General features: G+C 37.0%; 1 protein-coding gene across 1 annotated transcript; it reads right to left on the reverse strand.

Moving 5' to 3' along the window:
* Positions 1–14076: 14076 nt before the first annotated feature.
* LOC130932859 (protein FAR1-RELATED SEQUENCE 5-like) lies at positions 14077–18056 on the reverse strand. The gene is made up of 6 exons (XM_057862305.1): positions 17958–18056; positions 15990–17814; positions 15599–15843; positions 15275–15329; positions 14879–14985; positions 14077–14463 (listed from the first exon to the last, which is right to left on the reverse strand). Exons 1-6 carry the CDS (start codon positions 18054–18056, stop codon positions 14077–14079), a joined length of 2718 nt encoding a protein of 905 aa, XP_057718288.1.
* Between the last annotated feature and the right edge of the window lies 1 nt (position 18057).

Raw genomic sequence — 18057 nt, forward strand, 5'->3', positions numbered from 1 at the left:
TAAAATAGCATAATTTTGTTTGGAATTAATTTTTTTTATATTTGATAACAAGAAAAGTGTGATTAACATTGAGCTGGTCCAACGTATTCAAAAATTATTTTTGAATAATTTATAAATATTAAAAAAAGGTTAAAAAATATATAATAAATAATTAATTATAATTTATCAATGTAAATTAGTCAATTTATTTTTAAAATAAAATACGGTAAAAATTCTAACATCATAACTATATTAATTAATTTTTTAATTAAATAATTTATATTAAAAAATTAATTTTTTTAAAACCAAATAATAACACGTATCATCCATCTAATAATAATTTTATGTGAAATTGACTGCAAATAAATTTCTGCCACATAATTTAGCACTGGAAGACCATTTTTTTTTATGTTGGTGTTATCCCTTTAGTGGTATTCTTTAAATAATATCAAGATTAATATATTATTTTATATGGGACGATTGTAAATTTAAAATTAAATTTGTTAGTTTCTATTTCTTTTCTTAAAACATGCCCATTGGAAGGTAAGCATTTTATTTATTTAACTATAAAAGTTAAACCTTTACATTTGTATTTTATAATTATTAGAAATTGGAAGGTCTTTAGAAATATAAATTTCAGAAAATAAAATTCGTGTATTTAAGAAACACAGTAATCAACCATTTGATTAATACTCAACAATCTTTTTATATCGCCCATAATAAAGTGCCCTGAATGCACCGTTGTGTCATTTATTATTTGGCGGGAGAGCGATCTAAGTTTCCCTCCATTAAGCTGTGATTGTTCTTTAGTCATGGACGATCTTGTACCTCGAATATTATAATGCACGTGATTGTGTGCGCAATGGTGAGACTTGACATGGTGTGATGTTCTTTTTGCAGCAAATTAGTGTGGGATGAGATGTATACGACATGATTAAACTTACATGGCTTGGATTGGATCTACGTTGGTGGTTCGGGATGTCTGTGATGATAGAGGTATCCGCAAAGGCATTCCGATCGATTTTGTGTCAAAAATTAATCTATTTGAAATACAAAATTTATTTGGCTCAATTTTTTAGTTATGGAATCCGTTAGTTAGTGTGCTTTTCCCGGATATGGAAATGGGGAGAAATAGACGAGAAGGTGGGACAGTTTTATGTGATTTTTAGGTGAAAGAACTCGGAGGGTTCGAGTTATTTGTTAAGCAAAAATAAACAAACAAGTCGGAGGGTACGACTTGTTGATGGCTGCAATTTGAATTTTAACAATGCAAAACGGACCGTGCGTTTTGTATATATATATATATTTTATCAAGCTGAAAATGAAATCGTAGGGTCCGAGTTCCCTTTTTTAAAAATTAATTTGAAAACGGTAGGTCCGATTTAGGTTTATTGAAAATATCAGATTCCGTGTTCTTCTTCAACCTTACTCGTCTTCTTCCTCTGGTTCTCTGCATTTGTGTTTTCTCCTTCATGGTATGTTACCCAAAAATTTGTTAGTATGATTTCTGTTATTATTTAGTAGAGTAAGAAAAATGGATAATAGAGTAGTTTTGAAAATGTATTATTTTGAATGATGAAGTAAAAAAATAATACACATTTCTATTCAACTTCTAACAATAACAACAAGAATAAAAAACTTCCTAACAATAATAATTTTAATTATAAAATATAAAAAATAAAAGAAAACTATATCTGATAAAAATGATAATAATTCCTTTCTATCCACAACAATAATAATTGGCCACCTAACAATAATAATAATAATTACGAAATATAAAAAAATTTAAACGGAGAAAGGAAGAAGAAGAAGAAGAAGGTGGAAGTGAAGTCGAAAGTGAAATCTGAAAGTGATTGTAACCGGATAATGAGAGTGGGTTGCATGGGTCTTTGTTTGGTTTCACGGCACCGTTTGGGGAGAAGCTGTTGCGCGATGCGTGTCCAGACTGCATCAAATCGCACCATGCGTTTAGTGAAACGCAACTCGGACGGTCTGTGTGGTGAATGGGAACTCGCAGGGTCTGAGTTGTGGTTTCACTGACACCACAAAATTGTGAAGCACCTCTCTCTCCCATATCAGAATCCAACAGCACTCATGCATCTATATGCAAATTAAAAACCGAATTTATTTGCGGTGCAATTTGAATTACATAATTTGATTTTGAAAATCTAATCCCATTCAAAATATTTTTAAGAGATAAGTATTGTTTTGATCCCTAGCATTGAAGGTCAGAGTCGAAGCCATCATAAACGTAATTTTTAATATAAAATCATCCGTTACATTTTTTTCGTTTTAATATCGTCATTTTTAATAAAATGTTTTATTTTATTCGTCAACTATCTCTACTTTTAGGGGTGTGAATGTGTCGAGTGAAACCGGATTTGACGTGACCCACACCCGGCCCAAAAATATACACCTGGCCTATTGATGAGACCAGAACCCGACCCTAGATCCAATGAAGCCTATACACTTTCGGGTCACAATTATACCGGGTAAAAAGCGGGGCGTTAACATTAAATTACATTGATACCATCTTATAAGCTAGCATATGAAAATATCCAAATTTTTAAGACTCCAACCATTAAAACATAACCGTAATCAATACTAATATTGTCTAATTACACCAAATATTTAAACAATACAAATAATACAATATTATGCATTAGTCTAAAATCTTATGCATTTTAAACATAAAACATTAACTTATAGTCTTATAATAACTAATAACACGAAATATTAAGGTTTACGATACTTAAATTCCACATAAGAATAACCATCATCCATCAGTAATAACAGAAAATATTAGTTGTGTACAATGACCGGGCCACCGGCCCGATTTTGGGTGACCGGAGTGATGCACTGATCCGACCCGAATTAATGACGGGGTCTATTTCTGAGACCCTTACCCGGTCCTAGACCCGGTGAAATCACACGAAATTAGACTCTACATTGTTCGGGGCACGGCTAGGCAGGGCCGGGCCGGGCCGGGCCATGCACACCGCTTCCTCTAAATGGGATATGACGCTTCAGTGAGAGGGAAAGCAATGATCTTCAGCGAGCGTGTGGAGGCGCGTGTGATGCAACAATAGATAACGAAAGACAGAGTCCTGACTGAGTTGCGGGAAGGATCCGCAGATGAAACTGCAGACAACGACGTGGTCACGAATATGTGACTCTGATACGATAATAAATCCGTGAAAGAATTAAAAAAGAGATCCGAGAAGTATTATACGTTTTATTTTTTAATTGACTGCAATTATAACTAAATGTTTCAATTACCACAATGAAGAAGAGTTAATAGCCAAATTTGTCCCTGAAATTTAAGGCATTTTTCAAATTGGTCCTGAAAAATATTTTCTTGTTGTGTTAGTCATTGAATGATAAAACGTTAGTCAAATTGATTCTGCCGTCAGTTAGATGATGACATGTCACGCTAAGAGCCACGTGTCACCAGATGATTGGTTGATGTGCCAGATTAGCGACACGTAACACGCCACATGCCTCTAAGACATTTAAAAGAAGGTGTTTGCTACGGTACGATGATAAATTAATACGTACCGATACGTTTAAAATGTGGACAAATAACAATTAAACAAGTGGAATTTATTTTCCACGTCAGCATTTAATTTTTTCTTTTTTAAATATAATATATCACCACTTTTACTAAAACACCCTTTTAATTAAATAAAAATAAAAAATAAATTTTATTTAATTTTAATGAAAAGACTTAAACATCCTTCCTTTATTTGATTAGACAAAAATACCTTTTGAATATCCCTATCTTAACAGCTTCTCCCCTAAACCCTAGCTTCTCCACCACCGCCGCAAGAACTGCCGCCGTCCGTCGCTCTCAGGCATACCATCGTCGTCTGGTCGTCCGTGCTTCATCCTCCTTCAAGAATCGCAGCTTCTTCTTCCTCGACCTCGGCGCGTCAGTTCTTGGTATTCATCTGCTCCATCGCGCTCCTGCCGCCGTCCGTCGGGCGCTCAGTCACCATCGTCTTCGTCTGGTCGTCGCATATTCTTCCAACCTACCACCGTCTTCTGAGTTGTGTTCGTCGCCTGGCCTCTGTCTCCGTCACGATTCTGCCCCCCTCTTCTCAGACTGCTCAGTAGAAAAACCCATCTCCATTCCAGTTTCCTTCCTTCGAGTTCAGAGAGGAGAAGCTCAACCAAGAAAAAACCTTAGACTTCCACGGTCAGTATGTACCCGAAGCCATGCATCATATCCCTCCAACTCCTTCCATGGCTGCTGCAAGAGAAGAAGCTGAGAATGTTATGTTTGGTGCTTTGGATAATCTCTCTGCTAATACAAAGATTAAGCCTAAGGATATTGGTGTTCTTGTTGTGAATTGCAGTTTGTTTAACCCAACTCCTTCACTTTCTGCAATGATTGTGAACAAGTACAAGCTTAGGGGTAACATTAGAAGCTTCAATTTGGGTGCTATGGGTTGTAGTGCAGGAGTTATAGCCATTGATCTTGCTAAGGACATGCTTCAAGTTCATAGGAACACTTATGCTGTTGTTGTTAGCACTGAGAACATTACTCAGAATTATAGTAGGAGACTAAAATTTCAGAATTTTTAGCTGCCGTGTTGGCATCTTCTAGTACCCAAAATCTCACTGTTTACACTGCATAGAGAATCGATAGTCTAATTTAATTTTCATCTAGTAACATTACGGTATGACTATAAGTAATCTAATAGCATGTCATTACACAATAGATTATAGATTTTTGTTTATTCTTTTGTAACCAAATCAGCTTACCAACCAACGAGTCAAATGTGTCAAATTTCATTTCAGTTTAAGCTTTTAAAGATCAACTTATTGAGGTGTTAATGATCGAGTTTGAATTGATACAATAGTAGAATTAGCCTTCACTTGGTTGTTGTTAATTAGTTCATGGTTACCTACCATTGACCGTTGTGGTGGCTTTAGTTGTGTAGCCAGTTATTGGAGCTACCTGGGTCCATGTCAGCTGACAGACGACACATGACATGGAATTGCACAATGGCAAGTCGCAACTTGTCAGGGGTAGACTCTGCCTCTGCCTCTAAAGAAGTAACCTTAGCTGAAGTGGTGAGTTTGACATAGCAATGGTGAGTTTCAAGCACTCGCGCAGTGTATCAGGACGGCACCGTTGAATGATTTGTTGCTTATTCAAAATGTTGCGTAGCAATTCTAACGAAAGTTAGAAAAATAAACACGTACAACAGTTAGCTGTGTATAGAAAGAATGTTATACGCACGTAATTAGCATCTGTTCAAAACACCCAAAAAGAATTCAACACATTTGAGATTGAAATTAAGGTGAATGCTCTCAATATGCACAAATGTTAAAAATTTCCGTGCCAATTATAGTGGTCAAAGATCAATAAATCTTAAAAATGAAACCACTACCAGAAAGAAATCTTTTATCAAAGAATCCTCCGGAGTCTATCGTCTGACGAAGAATAATTTGATTTTTTGTTTTTTTAATATGTTTTTGTTTTGTTGTTTCAATTATTTGAAACTATAAAATTAGGATTAATTGAATTCTAAAATTTGATTAATTTAAAAGGATATTTTTGTCTAATCAAATAAAGAAAGGATGTTTAAGTCTTTTTCTAAAATTAAATAAATATTTTTTTTATTTAATTAAAAGGGTGTTTTAGTAAAAGTGATGATATACTATATATTTAAAAAAGAAAAAATTAAATACTGACGTGGAAAATAAATTCCACATGTCTTATTGTTATTTGTCCATATCGTAAATGTATCGGTACGTATGAATTTATCATTGTACCGTAGCAATCACCTTAAAAGAAATATTTAAAGAAATATTTTAAAAGAAATATTTTATTCCATATTAAATTATTTAGGAAGAAGAAATGAGCTAACAAATTATTTAATTACGAGATTCTTTGAAAATATTTATCACCTATCAAGAATGAGCCGAAGAGTACTGTATAGAATTCAAATTGATAGCTAGATTATCAATATTTTAAAAAAGTCTCGCAAGTGAACATTTTGTCAGTTTTTTTTAAGGCATGGAAAAAAATATATATATTTGTTTAATTTATAAATTGTTAATCTTTTAATAAAGTAATTTAAATTAGATAAAAAAAGTATTTTATTTCATGAAAAGCAATTTTAACAGCTAGATTAAAATTTGTTAGTAGGACTATAAAAATTTGTAATGTCATACTGATTTAGGTAAATACATGCATGTACCCAAATTTTATATAAAATATTCTGCATAGTCTATAAAAATTTAAAAATTAAAAAAAAAATTTACTTACGTAAATAACTAGGACATTACAAATTTTTACAGTACTCTTGATATCTTTTTGAAGCCATTTGTTTTACATTCCTTTGCATGAAATGAAATAATGTTTCTAATTTTTAAATTATTAATTATTCGGTGATGTGATTTTTTCTTAACTGGGACATATTTTATTATTATTATTATTATTATTATTATTATTATTATTATTATTATTATTACTTTGCACAATCAAATAGTCATAGATAAAGTGAAAAAACTATGACGTCTAATCATGACTTGAAAAATATAAGGGCCAAATTTTTTCCATATATAATACAAATACAAAAGTTTATCATTTTGCTATGATGGAGAAAATATAATGTACTTAACATTTAACAGAATTAAGATAATTGTTCAAAAAATAAATTATGGTACGACTTTATTATTTATATTCATCATAACAAATTTATGGAATTATTCGAAATTAAATTTTAGGAACGAAATATCTTTTTTAATTATATTTTTAAATAAACTTTAATTTTAGGTTTAAAATGGAAATTCAAGCAAATTTTTAAATAATATTAATTTGTCGTATCCAATTATTCAATTAATTTTTAATCACATTTAGATCAGTTATTGTTAAAAAAAAAACATTTCCTTTTACTGAATTATGTTTTTTCGAAAATAATTTACTGCTAAAATTATTAAACTTCTCACAACCCACGTTTAAACAAAATTATGAACGAAAAAATTTAACCATCAAATAGAAAGAAATGAAAATAGCAATACCACAAATTGCACATCATCGCATCATGAGCACCCAAACCAACATTACCCCCAGTTTAAAAAACTAGTTCACCCCAAAAACATCAGGGAAACTTTGGCATTTGGCCATATACCCAAAGACTATAAAAAAAAATTCCTTAATGGAGAAGGAGCTAGAAGCAATGAACAGAAAAGTAACCTCGAATACAGCGATCATTTAATGAGAGAGAGAAAATAAACAGGAGAGACGTTCTTGAGTATATGTGCATGAAGGAGATCACCATGAGAAGCATCCATAACGGAACATGCATGCATTTGGTGAGAAGGATTAGCCCGTTCTACTTCCTTCTTTATGTGTCCATGCCTCATGGTGACATCTTTGTCCATCTAGCGATCCATAGGCGGAATGACGGTTATACCCTTGTGGTGCTTAGCGCGCGAATTGTGCTAAATTCCATTTTATTGGAATTTTCAGAGGGTCATAGCTGGAAATGTGCTTAAGTTAATGTCAACTGATTAAGTGTATCTATGTGTGCATACTTGTAATGATTACATAGTCCTCTCAAGGGAAAGTATGTACCACCTACCACGACCTAGGCTTGGGTGATATGTAAGCGTAGATGCTGTGAGTGGATTATTGCTCCTCTTTTAGAAGTTAGAACTGGAACAACATCTTCACTAGTTTTGAACTGGAAGCCGTACAGACGATCAACATGGAAGCCTCGGAGTCCTTTCTACAAGATTCTCAGGACATTCCTTTAGAAGAGTAAGTTTGCTATACATGCAGCATGTATCAATATTAGCGTTGTAACAAAAATGTTCTCCTTCACATTTGCTGGCGTTGACTGTGCTGGTGTATTGACTGTGTAGGTTGGACCCCGGCGAAAACATTGTACAAGAGCGTGATCGATCCACAAACCACGTGGACGCTGTCATGAACCTTGACCTAACTATAGAAGGGGTGAGCAAAATATTGCTGTTGACCTACATTTTCCATGGCTTGTGATAGAGGACGACTATATACATTTATAAAATTCGACAACCCTTTTTTGCTTTACCATGTGTCTCTCATGTCGTTGTTAGTAGTGAAGTTTTGTGCTTCTTCTGAACTGGTATCTGTTTTGTTTGACAGCCCCTTCGAGAGCAGCTTTCACAGCCTAATGCAACGGCTGAACATGATGCGGTGGAAAAAGACATGCTGGCGCGCATTTTTCTTCACGAGAAGGTATCTCGTGACCCATTTCGTTGCCTTACCGTGTGTGAGTGTGTGTCGTATCTGACATTGTTGCGGGTGTTACAGTTAGTAAAACTTCAGTCGTGTATAACCGTGGAATGTTTGACTTTGGCGTGTTTGCACTTTATTTGCACCAATTTTCAGCACATTCAAACATTCGCCGAGCTTCAATGAAACTTGTATTCGGGGGGGGGGGTGAATCATTGAAAATATTATCCCGTAATAACTAAATAAAAAAAAACCTGTAGGTATGATTTTATTCAAAATTTGTTATTAACATGTGACATTGCATAGATTTAAATTTAAATCAAAAAAGTATAGTCGATTTAGATTATCAATAAATTTACTTTACGTTAATAAACTAAACTAATTTTAAAAATTTAAATTGGCATAACCGATTATAACTTTAATTAGAAAGAAGAACTTATATTTGTATTTAGAAAATCAGTTTTTCACCAGAAAGTACGTTTCTTTTAAAATGATACAGAAACTTGTCTTGGGGGGGGATTTCATTGAAAAAATTATGCAGTTATAATTAAATTAAAATAAAAACTGTTAGTATAATTTTATTCAATATTTGTTATTAACATGTAACGTTGCATATAATTAAATATAACTTAAAACGTATAGTGCATTTAGATTACCAATAAATTTACTTTACCTTAATAAAGTAAACTAATTTTAAAAATTTAAGTTATGTTATCACCGATTATAAATTTAATTACAAAAAAATTAGTTTTGTATTTAAAAAATGAATTTTTAACCAGCAAGTACGTTTCTTTTAAAATATACAGAATTAAGTATTAGTTGTCAATTAATCTATAACTTAATCATAGTTTATAACTTATACAGAAAAAAACTTTTAAACATGAAGAACAAGATACATGTTTATAATATTTTGAAGAATTTATTTGGCCGTTACACAGCATTACTTGGCACTTATTCAATATTTTTTTAACTCGCGAAAGTAAAGACAATAATAACGCTACTGTATAACTGTTTTTTGTTTGAGAGACATAAGAAGTTGCCCAATGTGACTGCACTGAAAATGGCCTCTTAAAATGGGTCTTACTATTCCATGTAAATGGTTAATAATGAATCTAAAGGGATATTTAAAACGGGCCTATGTTCGGGCCAGTCCATACGAGTGAAAACGTTATTGTTTCATTCAACCAGAAGGCCTAAAACAATTTTCATTAAACAATTTTTTAACCAAACGGGAACCTTTAAACCCTCCTTCTTTGGCTTTCATCTGCGAACGATGATTCCGTCATCTCCACCTTGACATCCTTGGCTGCTGAGAGAATCAATCACAGACCCACAAAGTCCTAATCCTCCATGTCATCCCTCTACTTGAAACTCTGTTGCCGCCAAAGTCCTTTTGCCGTCTTTATTTCTTCGTCAGTTTGAGGGGAAGGTGAATTTGGGTTAAGCTGTGTTCTCTGTTACGTTTGTTTGCCTGATATAATTTGCAATAATGTCATGGTGGTGCGCAATACCAGCGACCAATGTTATTCATTCCACTTCCATCCATCACTTGTGTAGGATACTCTGTAGCTTTAACATTTCATTACATATTGAATTGTCCAGCTGAGACATGCAACCTATTCCCAATTGCATTACTAGTAAATCCGTTTTTATTCTTTCCTTGTTCTAATGTTTTACTGAACCTTTCATGCCTAGCATATCTAATCGAATAGGATTATTTGCTGCTACTCTGAACGAATTGCAGTGTTTATTATGTCTAATTTCATAACTCTGTTACCGGCTTACTGCTTGACGTAAAATTGCACAGCCCATGATGGAGAATCGCTACTCAGTTTTTGGCCCTTATTTCCCCTTGTAAAAAATTTGATTGCAGTACCTTGACGACAATATGCATTGCCTATATTACTGAGTCACTGTGAATCTGTTGTTCAGTAGAGATTAGCTCTGCGATACACATTATTTAGATTGTGTTTATTCTTCTGATGTTAATTACTTGTTGATGAAAATCAATTTTGTTTTAATTCTTGTGATGTGCTATGTCAATGAAGGGTTCCAATGAAAAGCTTGCGGACATTGAGTCTCGGTTGGCCATCATTGAGAAGAGGACAGCCACCTTCGACGGGTATTTGCTCCAAATTCTTGAATTGGCTCAACGGCAACATGACCGAAGCGGTAGCATCGTCATGGTTCCTAGGCCGTGTATGCCACCGCAGCAAGAGGACAACACAAAGAGGAACACCTCCTCAGAGGTCGTTCCCCAATCAGGTAACGTCACCACTGTTTCTGCCCAAACTGAGGTCAAAAGCATCACACAACAACGAGGTTCCTTCACCCATCTGAGGCCACCCTCCGAGAAGGGCAAAGGCATACAACAAGGCCCAAATGCAGAGGGGTCCCTGTTTGACCTCTTTGCACCTGACTCGCCGTGTGAGGAGGATGACCTTGTCATAGATGAAACCAAATCAACACCAAGAAATATCACGGGGGCCTCTCACCTCAGTCAGCACATGACTACCCAGCAACATTGGGCTGTTGGGCTATCAAAGGGAACTGGTCAGTGGCACGGCAAGATATCTCAAATCCCTTCATCCACTTATGAGAAGGTACGATGTAGTTGTTCATTCTGATTAATTTTGTGGTCATCCTGCAGCACGGATTGTTCTTGGAAGGTGTTTGCATGTGTTCAAACGAGTCTAAACATATTTCATAATAACAGGACATTTCAAGCCTCCCAGCTTGGTCTGACTTTGACAGCACAACTGAACTGTGTGGCCTATTCACGTCGACTCCAACTATGAGCAAACCTGCTAAGCTGCCGAAACTGGAGCGCATTGAGATGACATGTTTAGGCAGGCCAGCATCTTCAATGACCCGAGACATGCAGGTGCTGATGCAGGATTCCGTAACCCAAAGTCGTCCAAAGAGGACCGTCATCAGGCAGGCCGCACGAGGCCGTGGGCGTGGCCGTCGCAACAACCATGTTGATCCCACTGAACCCCGAATCCCAAAGGTAGTAGCCATGCTTTGTGTAACAATGACACTGTTATCAAATTACCTTACCTAAACTGCCATCAATCTATAGCCTATATAATTCTAACCCTCTAAGTCTTGCAGACGTATGAAATGGTGTTCAGGCCATTTAACAATATGGGACTCTCATTGCAGGAGTGCAAGTTAGCGGCTTACATTTTCGGCAAAGAACTTCCACTTGAGTGAGACATCTAACACGAGTATTCTGTTATGTGCTAATGTGCTAGTACGTGAATATTATTTTTTACTAACTAGTTCCGATGTTATTTCAGGGAGATCTTGTTTAAGTATTCATTCTTCGACCTGCCTCGGGCTGTTTTCATGTCACTGGCCCCCCCACATACCCCATGTCTTGATGTAAGTCATCGAAAATGTTTTTTTGAATGTAAACTTTGAACCTTCAACCCTGATGTGTATACATACTCAACTTTTGGCGTGGTTGCAGATAGTTAATGCAACATGCCTGATGAGGTCGGTTCAGGCACGCAAAAGCATGACTCCCCGTGCCTGGTTTCTGCCAACTAACTTCGCAACGGATGTCCTGCTTGACACCCCAGTTAGTGAACTGGCCAAACATTACCAGCCAAAGTGGATGCACGAGACAAACCAACTGGAACACGTATGATATGTATCCATGAAACCCTATTATGGATGTCATTTCGTTATCACCGCCTGTGTAATTATTGTTTCCTCCAATGAACTGTTACCGTTAATTAGAAAAGCATTTTCACCCTCGATCATGTAGGTCTATGTGCCTGTTTGGGAGGCCATCGATACGTGCTATATGCTGTTGTTGGATGTGAAGGGTGCAAGCTTGTACGTACTAGATGTAAGCAGAAGTCCGGAGAGTATTGTCCGTCGAGAGGCTAACATGCGGCGCATAGTAAGTAATCTCTTCACGTGTACCTTGCAACTATGTAACTGTACCTTGATCACGCACACGTTTTCCTACCTTATACACTTGTAACTACTGTTTCTTTCCTCGCAGTGCCGTGTCCTGGGGAAAATCTTCTCGGCGGACAGGAACATTGTCAACTTCAGACACACAAATCCAGACCCTTCTAATTGGGGATCCTTGCAGTATCCTGGAGCCATTCCAAATGCAGTGGATAGGTAAGTCAAGTTACTTTAAGATATTTGCAGAATATGTAGAATGATGAATACCATAACATTTTTTCTCTTGTTCCATTCTGTGAGGTGTTTCTTCTTTCTCGTTTATTATTATCTTTAATTTGCAATGATGTTATTCTATAGCATAAATATTCTTCAGTTGTTGTTGAGGGTAGAAGATAAAAGAAATATAATTATAAAAAAGCGGTGTGATCAAAGTTTGAAGGAGAAATTATCATTTATCACCGAACCGAACGTACACGTATTAGTCACGATACATTAGTTTGTTGTGCTTTTGTTTTTTCTACACTTGTTACACCGGCTGACGAGTATTTAGTTGTGTTAGAATATGATATATGATTAAATGATGCCTTTTTTAATTCCTCTTCAAACTATGTTTTCTTGTTTCATTGTCTTAATTCTTATGCACCTTTAAATTCTACAATTTTCTTTACATGTTAGGTATTTCTGTTTAGTATTATCCATACACTTATTTCTAAAGAAAGATGTAGACAAAGCTCCTTCGACTGTATGAAACAGAAGAAAGGGAAACCCCATATTTGTTATTTACAGCATAAATAATCAACAAAAACTAGTGTGAACCAATAAGTCATGCACGACTATGTGTGGAATAGATCTCTGTTTTCCTTGCCTGATTTTTTTGCTCTCCACCAATAATTTTTCACACGGTTCGGGACACTAATGCGCTGACCCAATGATGTTCGATTTTATGATGCAGCAACGAGACATCTACGTGGCTATTGTACTGGCTGCAGCAGGATGGGGGATTTTCAACTCGAATTTTTGCTCCCATGGTGAATTTTATGCAACGTTCTAGATTAAACAATAGCTTCAAGACACAACAATTGCTAATTTTTTCCCCTGATAACGCTGTTTGTGCTTATTTTACTTGAAGTGCTCATGACACTGTAACTATCATTATGCAGATCCACCCGGAAGCTGTAAGAATGCGGACTGCTACTAGCATTGCTAGCTGTGATGCAAATGAACATGGATGCTTCATAGATGTTAAAGCCGAGCTGCTTTGGCGTGATCTCATGGATCGCCCTGAATAATGCTGTCTACTTTTATCGCTCTCTACTTTGATATATTTTGATAACCATGTGACTTGTAATTTTTGCTTTTGGATGTATTGTGAATAGAAATGTCAAATACCTTCTATCACTCAGGGTTACCGTGGGGTTGTTAGGGATGTTAGGCTTCAGTACTCAGTCGCTTTGATGTGAGTAACTAGATTTCCGGTATTTTGGTTTTAGGATTGTAACAACCCTGCGGTCTATGTAAGCGCATATTCACCTTGGCCACAAAGCCGCAGTTGTCGCATGTGCTGCGGTGAATCGTATTTGAATGTGGCTTAATGTAACGTACTACTCTTTATCTAGTTAAGTGTTTCCAGTTTATCGTGCACTATTCAACCACACCTGCTTACCGTACAGTGTGCCACAGGTTTCCATACCTTTCTTCATAAGAGAATTAAACAACATTTACATGACTTTTGGCACCACATCTTACATTTCCTATCACCAAAAATTAATGAATGTACGTGTTCCTTAAAATTATGATATTCTACTACTTGGAAAAAAAAAGGAAATTAGAAAGAAGATCCAGAACATATATTCATCATGATAACGACATAAAATCATGGGTTCTTTAGTAGCACAATCCAAATGACTCTTGTCTATATATTTCTCTTCTTCAGAATTCTATGGCAATTCTAGCATTCCATTCGCTAAGTTCCTCCTTATACACAAGCAACAAATCTCGGTTACCAAGACCTCCACCCAATAACTAAGTTGCCCTTTTGGTACATCAGCAGTCTGTAGAGGTGATCCTTTATTGAAGCTCTTTTCTTTCACTCTTGTGCAGAGATTCCTGTGATGCATAAATGCTTCAGTCAGAAGTCCACACTCGATCCTTGCCCGCACTGCAGTCACAGCATCTCTAAGTGAAATATTATGAGGCACACCAACACCACCAGCCCACCTTAAAATCATCAGAGCTGTATCAGTGCTATTCCTCTCTAACAGTACTTCAGTAATTTTAGGGTGTGATGCTGCACCAGAAATTTCAGGAAGAACGCTACAAGCTTCCTAACAGAATAATAAAATATGTTCATCTCAAATAAAAACGAACAGATCAACCTTAACAGCAAATATTACAAAATGTAACATGGTCATTGCATAAGGACTATAAGACCATAGCTCCTCATTGTTATCTTCGGAACGAGGGATTCTTAGTACAGTTACGGCTTAACAAACACCTGTATATTTACTTTGATAAATACTACACCAAGACCCTCTTATTAAATGGAAAAAATAGCATATATAATATCTCTGTCTCAAAATAACAAAAAAAGAAGATAATATCTGCATATATATAATGAAGATTCTCAGCCAATCAGCATGAGCCAAGCAAGCAACAAGGACAAACAAAAATATCAACAAAAAAAAAGTAAAAACAGTTATACAATCAGTCTATCAAAAACAAAATCTTCCAAGACTAAACCTGCTTTCTCTTTAACACGCTCTCTTGGAGATTATGCAAATCATGAACTTGTGCTGAAACAGTACCCTTAAAAGATGACTCCAAAATGTCTAGCACATTTGATATGCCTTTCAAGTGTAATGAAAATCTCAGAAGTGAACTCAATTTCTCTTTCATTTGAAAAAAAATCAACATTATCTAAAACACATTGTTAGGGAGCACAAAACCTCCGAAGCATAAAATATACTTGCTATAAAAATTATCTTTAAAATTAACATACAATACTTGTCATAGTGGTATTAAAATGACCATATCATACGATCAACCCAACCACAGAATCCGCTGTCATTAAAAGGCTAACAAATCTAGTTAACAATTCAAGATCATTACATACTCAACATACTTCAATCCACATACATCCCAACACATCAGCATGACCAATAACACATACTTGCACCATTAGCAACCCATGCTGAATGAGCACTTCCGAATACCCACCAATTAATGCATCGAAACCGCTTCAAGGATCATCACCAACAATTCTCCCTTCTTCCTACCTTTACGGACCCTGCAAAGCATCATGAACACACATCATTGTCATCATATTGTTAATTTCACACACTGTTCAGTACCACCAATTATTGTACACGTGTTTCAAAAATTTTAAAACAACATAGATAACATGATACATCGAATCTGGGGGAAGGTATGTCTGAAGTGAATCATGGTTTTCGTGCTTACCACGTTAACAGTTTGTGATAACATGTTTGCACCCTCGCCCTGGGTTGAGGGTGCTGATGTCGGTGGAGCATTGGGACAGCGGGTCCTTCGATGACCAACACAACCGCATGTGCTGCACTTACGCCGCTTGATACCCCTAGACCCAAGAGGTTCATTACCACGTCCTGTGCCTTTCGTCCTGACACTAATAGGATCCCTAACCCCTCCCCCACTGTTGCCAGCTCCATTCCCAGCAACTGCACCTCCTAGTCCATTTTTTTTTCAAGCCAACATGTATCCTCTACAACCTTAGCTAAATATTGCCTAAAGTCCTCCTCCCTAATACATGCTACTTTTGCTAACCGCTTGCAGTGCTGGAGGAATGCACCCACTCTACTCCGATACAAAACACCCGCATCACTATATCGGCTGCTTAACGGTTCGTAGCAAAGATCTTCCTTCGCTGCTTTGGACCACCGCGCCAACACAAGACTCTTAGGAAGGGAATCAATATCTAACCTAACCAAAACTGCCAGAATGTGAACACATGGCAAACCAAATGACTCCATCCTCAGGCAACTGCAAAGAAACTCCTCTTTCCTTTTCATATGAACCACATCCCACCGTGAATTCGGTCTTCTATACTTCTGTGTTACATACACACACCTATCCTCACGTTCGATGCACTCCAATATGGTCACCCGAACACACCTTTTAAGTGACTCACGATATCTTGAGAATATTTCCCGTGTGAAGTTTATTGCCCCTGACTTTTCTAACTCCGGGAACTGCGTTTGAAGGACCGGTGTCCCGTACGATGATCGGAAGTCAAGCTCTTCCTCATTGTCCCTCAGGAAGTCCACACATCGTTGAAAATTGGTTACAAACTCAAGTATGCCATATCGGCTTTCCACAAATCTCCCTAACTTGGCGTGCAACGACTCGCACCGAGATGTTGTGCGCAGCCCAGCATAAAACCTGCCCCGTATGTAAGCAGTTGCCCATGAAGACTTCTTCTCGTATACGTCATTGACCCACTCTAACTCCCTAACCCCACACTCCTCTACCATGGCATCCCAAAGCATCTCAAACTCCGCAACCTCAACATCAGCAAGCATGCAATGTCTAAACAATGATGTGAATCGGGGTTTACACACGTTAACCGTTGCATTCTTCAAAAGGTGCCAAGCGCATAAGCGATGGTGAGCATTTGGAAACACTTCCTGAATAGCTACGCGCATTGATCGATCGCCATCAGTTATCACCGCTGTTGGTGCTTTACCCCCCATGCATTCCAGTAAATTTCTTAAAACCCATACATATGATGCAATTGATTCGCATGAAACCATCGCAGTTGCAAACACGCAGGTCTGGTTGTGATGATTAACCCCAGAAAAAACAATTACTGGCAGATTGTACTTGTTCCGCCCGTATGTTGCATCGAATGCTAGTACATCTCCAAATACTTTATAATCATCCTGGCTTCGCCCATCACTCCAAAATAGATCGCACATGTGCTGCCCCTCACCAACCTCGTACCTCCAATACAATTTCTCGTCCGTCCGGGCCGCACCCTCCAAAACCCTCAACGCAGCATTCACGTCACCATTCTGCATCGCCCTTTGTCGCCTAATCTCATTGTACATATCTCGCTTTGTAAACGGAACCAAATTAAAACCTCCCGCCTGTGCAGCAATGGACTCATAGATCTTTGGAATTGATATCCCAACTTGCCTCATGCTCTCCATGTGTGCAATATCAACATCGGATATCTTACGGTGTGCAGGTAGATAGTCCACATACTTCATAGGCAGCAGCTCATGGTTATGTTCCTCCACAAAAAGAGACACAATCCATCTCCCACTATCCCCTTTAGGCTTAATACGCATCTCCACAGGACACCCGCAACGAGTCACTACCTTGTGCTCCCTCTTCCGATCCACCTTCTCTAGCCACTTCTTGTCTCTGAACCCTTGTCTATTACACAGATACGTGTAACGAACAAAATCACCATTCTTATTTTTCAACTTCTTCCCTTGTCGCATCGCAAATCCCTTTGCCCTACTATACTCTTCATAGAAAATAGTTGCTTCCGCTGGACTATTGAACTCCATCTTAAGTACATCTGCCGCAGTAACCCCTCCTGCATTAGATATCGTGTTGGTAGTGCCTTCACTCTGCTTATAAATTAAACCCTCACACTTATCCTCTTCCACTCCTATGTCAAGCATTTTTTCCTGCACGAATTCACAAGTTGACATGTTAAATACCTTTCACGTCAGCTCATAAATTCTCGATAACTCAAAAGAAACCCTTAAATAAATTTATCACCACACACCCATACCCAATACTTTGCTCTTCAATTTTACATAATTCGTACCTCGTCATCGCCCGCCCTTGTAGCCATTTCACCATCCGGATCCGAATCATCACCATTCCCGCATCCCTTTTCATGAACCACTCTACTACACGATGCCATC

The sequence above is a fragment of the Arachis stenosperma genome, chromosome 1 (genome assembly GCF_014773155.1).
Source record: "Arachis stenosperma cultivar V10309 chromosome 1, arast.V10309.gnm1.PFL2, whole genome shotgun sequence".
NCBI lineage: Eukaryota > Viridiplantae > Streptophyta > Magnoliopsida > Fabales > Fabaceae > Arachis > Arachis stenosperma.